The sequence below is a fragment of the Erigeron canadensis genome, chromosome 1 (assembly GCF_010389155.1).
Source record: "Erigeron canadensis isolate Cc75 chromosome 1, C_canadensis_v1, whole genome shotgun sequence".
NCBI lineage: Eukaryota > Viridiplantae > Streptophyta > Magnoliopsida > Asterales > Asteraceae > Erigeron > Erigeron canadensis.
The window spans coordinates 2,084,991-2,097,807 of record NC_057761.1 but is presented as its reverse complement, the minus strand read 5'-3'; the positions used below and the strand labels follow the sequence as shown (position 1 = coordinate 2,097,807).

Sequence of the window (12,817 nt, the reverse complement as noted above, 5' to 3'; positions counted from 1 at the left end):
CCGTATCTTCGATATCAGCCAACATTAACAAAAAATACATGTATTAACAATATAAGTGGATATTCAATTGAAGTGAGAATGTAAAAATAGTTTAAATAGGAATGCATTTGAATTGAAATAAAGGAAGGACACTTTCATACATTCACATGGTTACATTTCAACATTTGATGAGAGAAAGTGTTATTTCTATTATATAATAGTATAGATAGATTTCATCAAGACTTTTTAATTAAGACAACACTTATTAATTAAGTCCTCAACAAATATTTGTATATGACTTGAATCTTCCCATTAAGTCAAAACTTTAAAATTAAATTCTTACCAAACACTACCTTAAGCTAGAGTTGTATTCATATGTGTTTGGGGTGGAATTTTTGACCGAAACAATGTGCACACATAAATTTGATTGCAAATGAAGGAATAATTTCTATCCACTGGATCAACAATCAAGATCAAAAGAAAACTTACAAGTATATATCATCTTTCTCTCCGATCATCTTCTTTCGTCATCTCCGGCGACATCTCTGGCGTTCATCTTCATCTACATCAACGACGACGTCATCTCCGGCAATATTTCCGACGATCGTCAGTTTGTTTTATGGTAGATACGATACGGGATTTGCCCTCATCCTTTCCAAAGGGGTTGTCACTGGACGCATTTGGGAATGTTATGGATTTGATGGGCGGCGATCCAAGAGATGATGACAATTAGATACGCTATGGTATCTACCCTCACCGTCGCTGAAAGAGGAGAGAGAGATTAGACGTGATGATCGGAGATGATGGTGGCAGTGGTGGTCGGAGATGGAGGTCTGAACGGGGATCGATGATGGTAGTTAGAATCGCCATCATCGGTGATGAAGGTGGTGGTGTGAACGGAGATGTTGGTGCTGTTGTGCTGGTGCTGCTGGTGAGAGCGAAAGAGATAGTGTGTGTGTGTGTATGTGTGTGTGTAATCGTAAGTGGAAGAAGGAAAAGGAGATGTAGAGAGAGAGAGGGGTTAAATCTAGACCACAAGATGATATTGATCCAACGGTCAGAATCTGATCCTTCATATGCACACAAATATTCATTTGCAAATGAATATTTCTCTCTTAAGCTGTTAAAATAATTTCTTTAAACACAAAATTACTGTGTTTATTGTTGGAATCAGGGACGGAGCCAGAAATTATTATGTGAGGGGACAATTTTAAAATTTGTCCGTCATACTTAGAAGAGACATATTTAGTAATGTAAAGAAAAATATGGACCCTAGCTTGAGAATAAAAAATGAACCCTCAAATAAATTATTACTCTCACTGAGTGTAACACTCACATTTAAAAATACCAATTTTTTTTTAATAAATAAAGACCACTGTCAGACCAGGTACCTATTAAATGAAAACGTATTCAATCATAATATACGAAACCAAAAAAATATACTTTTTAAGAAATGATTAGCTTGTAAAAATATCTTTTCTACATAACTATTATCATTATCATTATTAGTTGTTTATTATAAATATATATAATAATTTGAAAGAAAATAATTTTTTCATAAATATATATACTATTAATGTATTACACATTTACGTACTCAAATGGAGAAAACTTTTTTTAAAACCTTTCTTTATTCTTTTAATAAAAATCTTTATTCCCCAATGAAAATATATATTTCAAAATTAATATTTCGATGATAAGTGGACTTTTAAAGAATAAGCTTATAACAACGAAAGTAATATTTGTATTTATTTCCTACTTATTTTTTCTCAATTTTAGAAAATAATCACAAATATACCATTTAAATTGTGAAAAATTACATTGTATAAAAATCGAAGTGGAAACAGGTGACCCCACTGCCCTATATTGTCTCCGTTCATGGTTGGAATATGATATTTTCTCCTAAAAAAATCATATAACCAAACCACTCTTATAACCGAACATATAATCCACTACTATATTTCACTGAAATCATTATGGAAGTGTGATTTGCAATCTATATAAAACATGCCATATAAATTAACATTAAAGACATAAGTATTACATAATTATACTTACCATTTATCAATAAAGTTAGTAAAAAGGCCATTCAAGAGATATTATAAGTTATAAACAAACATGAATGTAAATATAAACATCTGGCTTATACAAACAACTACACAAAAATGATAATATCAAATCACCTTTATTTACAGAATCAGTTGAATAAATGGTTGCTAAATCTGATGGATAAAGAGATGATAAATCGACACAAACACCAAGTAATAAATCTAAATCTAAATGTTAAAATAAAAACACAGTAAGTACTAAAAACAATCAATGGAAATGCCTTTTTTCTCATCATCATAATTTTGATACCTCATTCTGTCTTTGCCTCAATTTCTTCTTATTCTTCATACTTTTACCATTGTTAGCTTGATTAGGAAATTTTTTTTTACTAGACTAAAGAGTTTTTGGACATTTATTATTTTATTTTATTTTAATCATTTATTAAAAATCTAAAAAATAAAATAACATACCCAAATCTAATTATATGTACCTTTTTAAAAAATCACTACAATAAAAATGTCAATTGCTCACGATTATTTCCCCGCATTTCTAAAAAGTGTGAAAAAATATGTTAATTTGTTCACATTTGTGATAAAATTAATAAAGTCATAATTTTTTCACAAGTATAAATGTATAAACAAAATGTTCACACTTAAAAGTATGAAAAAATATCAAACATTTTCACACTTAAAAGTGTGAGAGCTAATTTGTCACACTCAAATTCCTCGCACTTCCTCTTGTGTGAGGATATTTGGTGTAACAAATTACTTCCACACTTTTAAGTGTGAACAATTATATATTTTTACACACTTGAAAATATGAACAATTTATTTCTACATATATAATTGTGAAATATTCTTTATCCTTTAACTTTATTCAGACTTTTAAATGTGAGTTCTTTTCACACATTTAAAAGTGTGAACAAATTAACAATTTTTTTAAAATTTGTTAAAAATGCGAAGAAATGAGTGTTAAGATATAACATATTTGTTGTAATGAATATATATGAACAAACCCCATTATATATTATATTATATTATACTAATAAAAAGTGAAGCAAGTGAATTGTAACCGCCTATGTGGCGGTTTACTATTCGTCCGCATCACACACGGTACCATTACTCCGATTTTGCCATATTATATCATGTTCGGGTTTTCTGCTACGGGGTTACTTCTTGATTTCTTCCACATTTTTGCCTACGTGGCGGTTTACTACTCGTCCGCATCGCACACGATACCGTTACTCAGATTTTGCCATATTATATCATGTTCGGGTTTTCTGCTACAGGTTACTTCTTGGTTTCTTTCAAATTTTTTACTTTTAGATTTCCAACTCAAATATTGAAAAGTTTTCCACATTTTTTTTTTCATTTTAGTGAAGCAAGTGAATAGTAACCGCATGCGTAGCGGTTTACTACTCATCTGCATCGCACATGGTACCATTACTCAGATTTTGCTATATTACATCATGTTCGGGTTTTCTGCTATGGGCTACTTCTTGGTTTCTTCCACATTTTTTACTTTTAGATTTCCAACTAATATATTGAAAAGTTTTCCACTTTTTTTTTTCATTTTACATTTTTTAACTAATATATTGAAACTTTCATCCCACTTTTTTATGATCACTTCCATATCACTATTTGGATTTTCCCACATCGAATCTTGCTTGAGTTTTTAACTAATATATGGAGAAATTTAATTCAACTTTTTATCCGTATCACTATTTGAATTTTATCACATCCCATCCCTATTTCTTTCGTGTTATTTCTTAGTTTTTTGCAAATGTTCTTTTTACATTTTCTAACTAATATATCGAAAACTTTAATTTATTTACTTTTTATTTTTACTTTTTGTTTATTGTATATATTACATATATGTATTTAATGCTAAAATTTAAATTCTGGTATTGTTTTTAAAATAAATATATATTTCACATGTCAAATTATTAATTAAAAGGTTTTATTGCAAATATAATAAATAGACGTAGTCATTTTAACACGACAATGGAGGTCTCGCAATGCGAGGCTCGAAAATTTTCTAGTTAAACAAAAAACTATAAAAAAAAAAAAAAAAACAATAAAATCACTTTTAAAAGAATTATTTTTTTATTTATAAATATTTTCTCTGACTTTCGTTTTGGGGTTGAAGCACACAGAGCACACAAATATGAAATTACTGGTTAGGGTTCACAATCATATTGATTTCTGAAATCATTTTGTTAAGAAAGTTTGATCTAAAATACATATTCTTAATGAAGTTAACCCTTTTGAATTAATTGTGAATATTTTAGGATCAACAATCAGGAGCTATGAATACTCTTTGCTGCCAACTGCTGCTTGGGAGTTTACTCACTGATTCATAAAACTTCAAGGTTGGTAATGTTTTAAGCTTTTGCATTATGATATGGTAACGTTTAAGAATACTTTGTTTTTAACCATTAAACTTTATTTGTAGAACGAAAGTTAGATTCTAGTTTTACAATAATTTCCTACAAATTCCATTGTATGTATCTACTGCCTTTTTTCCATTTACCTCTTGGGTCGGGTTTGTGGTGGGTAGTGTCAAACCCAAACCCGAACCTGATAAGGAATATGCAACCCGACCCCGACCCGCGGGTACCTTATCGTTGGGGTAAAATAATGCCCCAAAACCCGAAACCCGACCCGATAAGAATAGTTATTTTTCAATAATAATTACCAAAATCTTTTTTAATATGAGAAATTATACTACATGCTCTTGATGTTTTGAGAAATGGATATGCGAATGTGGAATGTAGATACAAATTAGTTGATATAAGTCTGAAACGTTGTATTTACAAAGGTGAAATATAGATTTAAAACTAATCACTTATAAGTATATTTATATAGGTATTGATATCGGGTCGGGGCGAACATGCCCAGTCCCTACCCCGAACGGGTTTAGGTATCGGATATTCTCGTCAGGTATCGGGTTTCCCTGTCGGGGCCGGGTTTTTTTGCCATCCCTAGATAAGTATATCATTGCATATATTTTTATAAAATGAAATTTCCTCTTAATTTCCGAGAAATTAAGTGGGAGATGACCTATGTTATCAATTTCGGTGGTATACCGGTGGTATATCGGTGGTATACCGGTTTTCGGTGATTGGACCTAATTTCGGTTTCAGATTTCGGTTTTGATTTCGTTTCTGAGATTATCGGCTGTTTTGACCGAAATTTGACCGAAATTCAACCTTCCCAATGTCGGTTATTTGAGTGGTTTTACCGGTTTAACTTTTTTTCCCCCTTTTTCTGGGTTTTTCTTTCTTTTTAATAGCCCATATGTCAATTAAACCCATGTATAACAAAACCCACCAAAATTAAAACAACCCAAACCTTATTTCTTCAAAACCCACGATCGGATCTATTTCTTCAATCAAGCAACAACATCGACTTCAAGGTTCAAGCAGCAGCAGCAACGACTTCAAGCAAAAGCCGGACCCTTTCTTATGTTATTATTATGGAAGATAATTTTTTTGTTGTTGTTGATTGATTGATTGAAAAAAGAATGGTTTAAGTGTTTAATATGGAGTTCGATATAGAAAAGAAGAGACTGAAGAGAGAGAGGATGGGTGGGGGATAGGAACTGGCCAAGTGGTGAACTGGTGATATAATATCCACATATTATTTTCATTTTCAACCCTTAAATTTTGATTTAGTCTTTTATAGTCCAATAATTACATAAAGTGTTATATGTATATACTAAAAAATTATAGAATATTATATAAAATATAAAAATTTATATATAAAATATATAAAATATTAATATTTAAAATTACCGAAATATCACCGAAATACCACCGAAAAAAACGATATCTCGCTTACCGGTCCTTGACCGAAACACCAAAATTTATGTCATTAACTACTTAGGAGATGACTTGGTTGAATTATTTATATCTATATGTATATCTATATTTTCAACTTTCAACATTAACAATTCATCAAGGCCTCATTACATCAATAACCTACACTACTCGCCGTCACCACCAATCGCCGCCGCCACCACTACCCGTCACCACTACCTGTCGCCGTCACCATCGCCGCCATTACATCGCCACCACCACCGCCGGCTCCGCACGCCACCGCCCCCATCACCTCCACCACTGCCATTACACCGCCGCGCGGGTACCGTCGTAGTTCATATAATGTGAAGTATATATCTTCTAAACAATTTGTCCAAATCTTATAGATTTCATCCATTCTGCTGGTTGATTACTTCAACTACCATATCGATCTTTCTTCTTTGAACCATTCCAAACACATCATCATCAATTATCATAATAATAATGGCATCTTCATCTTCGTCATCTTCTCGGAGTTGGAAGTACGATGTGTTTATTAGTTTTAGAGGTGAAGATACCCGCAAGACCTTTGTTGACCATCTATACTCTGCTTTTCAACAACATGGAATTCTTACTTACAAAGATGATGTATCACTTGATCGAGGCGATACCATTGGCCCATCTCTCTTGAAAGCTATAGAAGAATCCCAGATTTTGGTGATCGTATTTTCTGAAAACTATGCCGATTCTTCATGGTGTTTGGATGAGATTTCACATATTATGAAATGTAGGGATAGTGAGACAGGGCAACTTGTTATCCCCATATTCTACCACGTGGATCCATCTGATGTTAGAAAACAAAAAGGTAAATACGAAGAAGCATTTGCCCAACACGAGCAGTCAGAAAACAACAAGAACAAAGTTGACTCATGGAAAAAAGCACTCGTTAATGCAAGTAATATTGCTGGATTGGAACCCAAGCAAGTCGCCAACGGGTAATCTTCTCCATTTTGTTTGTGTAAATCATACTATAATATGTTATTATGAATGTTAAAAGATGTTTCCAATACGTAGGCATGAAGCAAGCTGTATCCAAGAAATTGTTGGTGACATTTTAGACAAATTGTCATCTTTGGATTCAGCAGTTGAGGATGAATACCTTGTTGGCATGGGAACTCGATTGCAACAGTTGAGATCCCATTTGAAAATTGGATCAGGTGGTGTGAGAATGGTTGGGATATGGGGGGTTGGGGGTGGCGGTAAGACTACCCTTGCAACTTCTCTTTACATGGAATTCTCTGCTGGTTTTGATGGTTGTTGCTTTGTTGAAAATGTTCGGGAGGAATCCAAACGACATGGTTTGAAAATTCTGCAAGAAAAAATTCTCTCAACTGTTTTTAACAAAGAAATTAAAGTTGAGAGTGTTGAATTAGGAAAACATAGGATTAAGCGTATGTTATGTCGTAGGAATGTGCTAATTGTTCTTGATGATGTTGATCACCTCCAGCAACTAGAGGCTTTAGCTGGATACCATAATTGGTTTGGTAATGGGAGTCGAATAATAATTACAACTAGGGATGAACAAGTCCTAAAATCCCACAGGGTAGACGGGGTATGTCCTGTAAGTTTATTATCACGTGATGAGGCTATTCGCCTCTTTAAAAGATTTGCATATCAAGAGCATAATCCTGTAGAAGATTTCAATAAGCTTTCTTTACGTGTGATTTCATATGTTAATGGCCTCCCGTTAGCACTTAAAATCTTAGGGGCTTTTCTTTATGGAAAAGACAAGGATCTATGGATTAGTACACTCTCTAGACTAAAAGATCATCCAGAAATGGATATTGTGGAAACACTCAAAATCAGCTACGACGGACTTAAACCCGTGGAGAAAGAGTTATTCTTGGATATTGCATGTTTCTTCAGGAGGGGGAGGAAAGATGAAGCAATGGTGATACTTGATGCTTGTGGTTTTCACCCTCTTATAGGGGTAAAGGTGCTGGAACAAAAGGCTCTCATAACTGTTTCAAAGGATGGCAGGTTTGATATGCATGATCTGGTTCAAGAAATGGGACACTACATTGTCAGAGGGGAACATCCTCACAATCCTGAAAATCATAGTAGGGTTTGGCTATACAAAGATATTGAAGACATATGTTACAGGAAGGCAACCACGGTAACTATTACACTAGCTCTTCAAGATGCACACTGAATGTTGCACACACATATCAATAAGAGACTTTAAACCCATCTTTATTTTATTTTATTTTTTGTGGCAGGAAAACGATAAGATTGAAGCCATAAGATGTTATCCAATTGTGAATTCATCCAACTTCATTATGTTTGTTTCAAACATGAAGAAACTAAGATTCCTTGAAGTAACCACCACTTCATTTGACGAAGGGCCCAGCTTTCTTTCAAATGAGTTGAGATATTTAAGCTGGTATCGTTATCCAGCAAGTTTATTCCCTGAAAGTTTTCAATCTACAAAGCTTAGTGTTCTAAAACTGAGGGGAAGCTTGCAAAAAGAACTTTGGAAGGATTACAAGGTACTTCGGGTGTTCTTTTTATTAACATAAAAAAGTAGTGTATGATCCTGAGTGACTAATTTACACGCGTTGAGTATTTTGTTAATCTGTTAATAAAATCGCTTTACATAACAACAGACTGCAAAGTACTACACTCTATTAGGTTGCCCTTCACATAGTGATTTAAGGGACAAGTGGACAACACAAATTATACATGGAAAAAGAAACTATTTGGTATGAGCATATATTTGTTGTCTCTTTTATTAGTGTGTTGTACGATATATATGCTTCCCTATGGCTCACTGAGTCACATGCCCACATGTATACAAATGAGTTTCTTTTTTGGGAGGTGTTTGTCCTAGCCATTCAATTTTTGATCATGCTTCTTTAACAATAGCAACTTATTGTTCATGATAGATAAGCTTAAATTCTTTTCGTGTATTTGGATTGGCTTATGTTGCTTATAAAGTTTTTGAAAGAAATATCTTTAATAAGGGACCTTTGATAAAGAAAAATATGTGTATGAGATGTACATATATGTAATGTATTAGAATGTTATTTCCATCCGTGTATAGCCATATTTATCATCGAATTAACACTGCTATTAATTAATATTTGGGTTTATTTGACTTATGTATGCATTAGGATCTACCATGCTTAAAAGAGATAGAACTCTCAGACATGAAAGCACTAGTCAGGACACCTGATATTGGTGGACTCCAATGTCTTAGGAAATTGATACTTGATAAATGTGAAAGTTTAGAAGAGATTCATCAATCACTTGGATCTCTTTCAAGTCTTGTTCACATATCTGTAGAAAAGTGTGACAAGCTTACAAGGTTTCCAAAGATTGTTAAGATGGAAAAACTCAAAGTTCTTGAAATTTCATATTGCAAAGCACTTAGTGAGTTTCCAGATATTGAAGCAAACCTGAATAACTTGGAACGATTACATTTGTATGAAGTTGGGATTCAGGTCCTACCCTCATCAGTGGGAGAATATTGTACCAACCTTACTTTTCTGGGTTTGAATTATTGTTCCAAATTAAAGAGCATATACGGCAACTTTCATGCCTTAAAAGGTCTACAGAGATTTGAATTAGAAGGTTGCGAACAATTAGAGAAGTTGCCAAATGATCTATTTAACAAAAATCTAGATGAGCTTCATTTAAGCTTAAATTTGACGCGTAGTAGTATTAGACAACATATTCTTTCTCGTCTGCCACGTTCCTTAAGAAAGTTGGATCTGAATAGGTGTGAATTGAAAGATGGAGATATACCCAATGAGATTGGTGACTTATCGAATTTACGAGAGCTAGTTCTACGGGATAATGATTTTACACGATTAGATTTCAGCCTCTCACGACTTACTCGCCTCAAACACCTGAATCTGCTCGGTTGTGAAGATCTTGTTGAATTGCCTGAGCTCCCATCAAGTCTAGCTATTCTCTGTGCAGACTGGTGCAAGTCACTTGAATTCATTAAAGATGATGTGTATAGAAGATGTAACTGGTTATGTGAAGTATCAATAGGGGGATATAGAAAGAAGAATATAAGAGGTGGGGAGAGATTACTAGAATCCATGCTTCAGGTATATATTTATATTTGTGGTTCTGAACCACTCTATAAGTTGTTTTGAAGTTCTCAAGCCTTTGTATATAGTTATACTTTTACTAATAATAATAATTAATTAAAGCATAAGCTGTGTTAATTTTATTAGGGAAAGGCAGTTAAAAGTGGGTGTATGATCCTTCGACTAAATGAAGGGTTAGAAATTGCAAGGGGATTTGAACCTTGTGTGGTAAGAGGGGAGAGATGTAGAATGCAACTTCCAGAGAATTGGTACCATCACTTTTCTGGTTTCTTATTCTGCACAACTTCCCATGGCGAAAGTAATAGTCCAATTATAAGAATGAAGCACGTCGAAAAGTCAGAAAAGTCAGTGGGCGATTCTCAAGAGGATGATGATGATGTTAACAGAACATCCACATGGGTGACGTATTTGCCATTTAGTTTATTGAGAGACACTTCATGGTGGGACTTGACATCCACTGCCATTGAGGTGGAGTTTGACAACTCAAAGTATTCAAATAATAGAATTAGAAAGTGTGGATTGAAGCTGGTTCCCAAGAGAGCTGCTGCTGAAAGTAGTAGTAGCAGTGGTCAAAAGGAAACAACACCCACCCATTCCTCCTCCTCCTCCTCCTCTGATGATGATGATCATTATAAATGTAAATTTGATATTCTACATGATTCAATGTCTGCTCTCACCTTCAGATCATATGAAAGATGATGTAAGATTTGAAATATATTTATATATTTTCTACTAATATGATTATCAAACTTTAAAACTTCATTTCCATCCATTTTCTCACATTACTTCTCTCTTTTTATCTATTAATATATATATGATGATTATATTAATTAGCCATATCATTATTTAATAGGCTCTATAACTCACTGTTACGATAATTGGGGTAATTTTACAAAGATAACTACTCGTATAAAGCATGGGAAGTTAACAGGTGTGGTTAGATGGGGGCTACTTGGAAATACAGAAATGATGTAGTTTTTAGCCTGGGAAAGAAGCAACATGCACCTCTTTTTGATTTTATTGTTTCTACTTCTTTGTTATGATTTGGTTGAATTCTTATCAGTTGAGATAGAAATTTAATTTGATTTATAGTAAACGTAGTTTTTATTATGATCTTAAGGTTTGTGATAAAAATTTCGATATCCAAAAAGCTATAATGTGTATGTATACATAGGCAGCAGCAGGGGAAAAGAAGAGGGGGGCCTTTTGACCCAGTGGTATTCAAAATTACTAATCAACCAAGAGGTTCCGGGTGAAGTCCCATTGTGTGGTGCGAGAATCAAAAGACAAGTATGTGACTGTAATCTTGATTTTTGGTTTCTTCTTTTAAGTTTTTGTTAATGCTTCTACCAGTCAAGTCCCAACCATTATATATAGTTATGTTATGAAGTCTATCCAACTTAATGTTTCAAATGTGGTCAATATATGATATCTCTCCTTTTTATACCTCTGCTATGCTATATAACCCATCTGAGATCTGATGATTAATATATGCGGTTCTCTTAAACAGAGCAACCATATTGTTGCTCTAAAGGTGCTTTTCAAGAGTCAGCTTAAAAAGTCACCTGTTGTTTGGTTAATCAACAGTATGAATGTATCTGAGTACATTATCATTTTAGTTATAAAATCTTGACCCCATTATTGTTTGTAGCTTTATTTTCATATCCCCTTTTGTGCGGTGTATTTGATTAATAGCATTAGAACTTGAATGGAAATAAGAGTATGTGGTTTGTAATGGTATCATGTTATCAGTGGTTTGCCAATGTACCCACACGCTACACTTCTTGATGCCCTGGCTTGCTATGGTCAAATCCCAAAAGGCCTATGGTCAAATTTCCACTAATAGCATGTCCATTTTTTCTTGGGTAGTGTGAACATATTTAAAGAAAGATAATATCATCACTGGACGTTGTAACATCATTTTAAGATTAAAGTTTGAGTCTTTCAGGTGCACTACAGAATTACTCAAATTTCCGGAATTTACATCCTTTCAAGGCCTTTAAATCCCTTACAGGATTGGACAAAAAGTAGGAGATACATAAACTATGCGTGCTCACGGGGAGGGGCTCGCCATGGATTTATCCTATCGTGGTTTGCTTCTCAAATTACTAGGTACCTCTACACCGTTCTGTACATAGCGTATTTAATATCTTAGTGATTTGTGGTGTCAATCTTTAGTGGTTTCTAAGATAGGTGGTTAGAGTTCCTGATGATGTGGAATTAGGGATCTATAATTGCCTAGCTTTGACAGTTGGTCAGATATTCCACTAAATCTTGAGTACATAATAATGATCTTAGGTCACAATTTTGGTATCTTATCCCTCTTTATAAATATTTTTGACACTTATGTTTGAACTAGTGTATACGTGTACTGTGTGTCTGTTTTATTTCATTTGAGTTTTAAGTGACTTGCGAAATAATTCAACACATCTGAACTGATCTATCCAGTGATGAATGTGTCGATTATGAGGATGATAAAGACGACAATGATAAGAATGTCCTAGCTGGGAATGATGGTTCTGGGCATAGTTGAAATGATACGGAGTCGTAAGGCAATTTTGAATTTGGGGATGATTTCGGCTGCTGGCATTACTAGATCTGGTATTAAGAAATTAAAGAAACATGATTTTTTTAAGGTCTTAAGACGTTATGTTTTCAAAAGGCTACAGAAAATATATGGTCGACTGTTGTGATATTTGGAAAAGAAAAGATGGAGGATTTTAGCTCACAACTACAGGCTCAAGATGCTCAACAGTTAAAATTTTTTGATATGAGTTCAGTTAAAGGCAAATACATGCTTCTAATGATCTGGGTGTTGCAGAGGCAGATGAAGAAGATGACAAGGTTGCCGAAACATGTGTTGAGCTGA

The 12,817-nt window shown here is 33.8% G+C and overlaps 1 protein-coding gene across 5 annotated transcripts; it reads left to right on the top strand.

The window, feature by feature from the left end:
- Positions 1–4,129: 4,129 nt before the first annotated feature.
- LOC122605925 (TMV resistance protein N-like) lies at positions 4,130–12,480 on the top strand. Of its 5 annotated transcripts, none has more exons than XR_006324758.1 (9): positions 4,130–4,206; positions 4,319–4,399; positions 6,235–6,822; positions 6,902–8,003; positions 8,107–8,376; positions 9,001–9,945; positions 10,075–10,648; positions 11,123–11,238; positions 12,397–12,480. XR_006324758.1 is itself a non-coding variant. In XM_043778909.1 (8 exons), the coding sequence occupies exons 3-7, from the start codon at positions 6,332–6,334 to the stop codon at positions 10,645–10,647; spliced, it is 3,381 nt and encodes a 1,126-aa protein (XP_043634844.1). In that variant the 5' UTR covers positions 4,130–4,206; positions 4,319–4,399; positions 6,235–6,331; the 3' UTR covers position 10,648; positions 11,897–11,977. The 5 variants fall into 5 exon arrangements, 2 of the variants coding, with proteins under 2 accessions (XP_043634844.1, XP_043634836.1); XR_006324759.1 differs by lacking the exon at positions 12,397–12,480 and adding an exon at positions 11,897–11,985; XM_043778909.1 differs by lacking the exons at positions 11,123–11,238; positions 12,397–12,480 and adding an exon at positions 11,897–11,977.
- Positions 12,481–12,817: the final 337 nt, after the last annotated feature.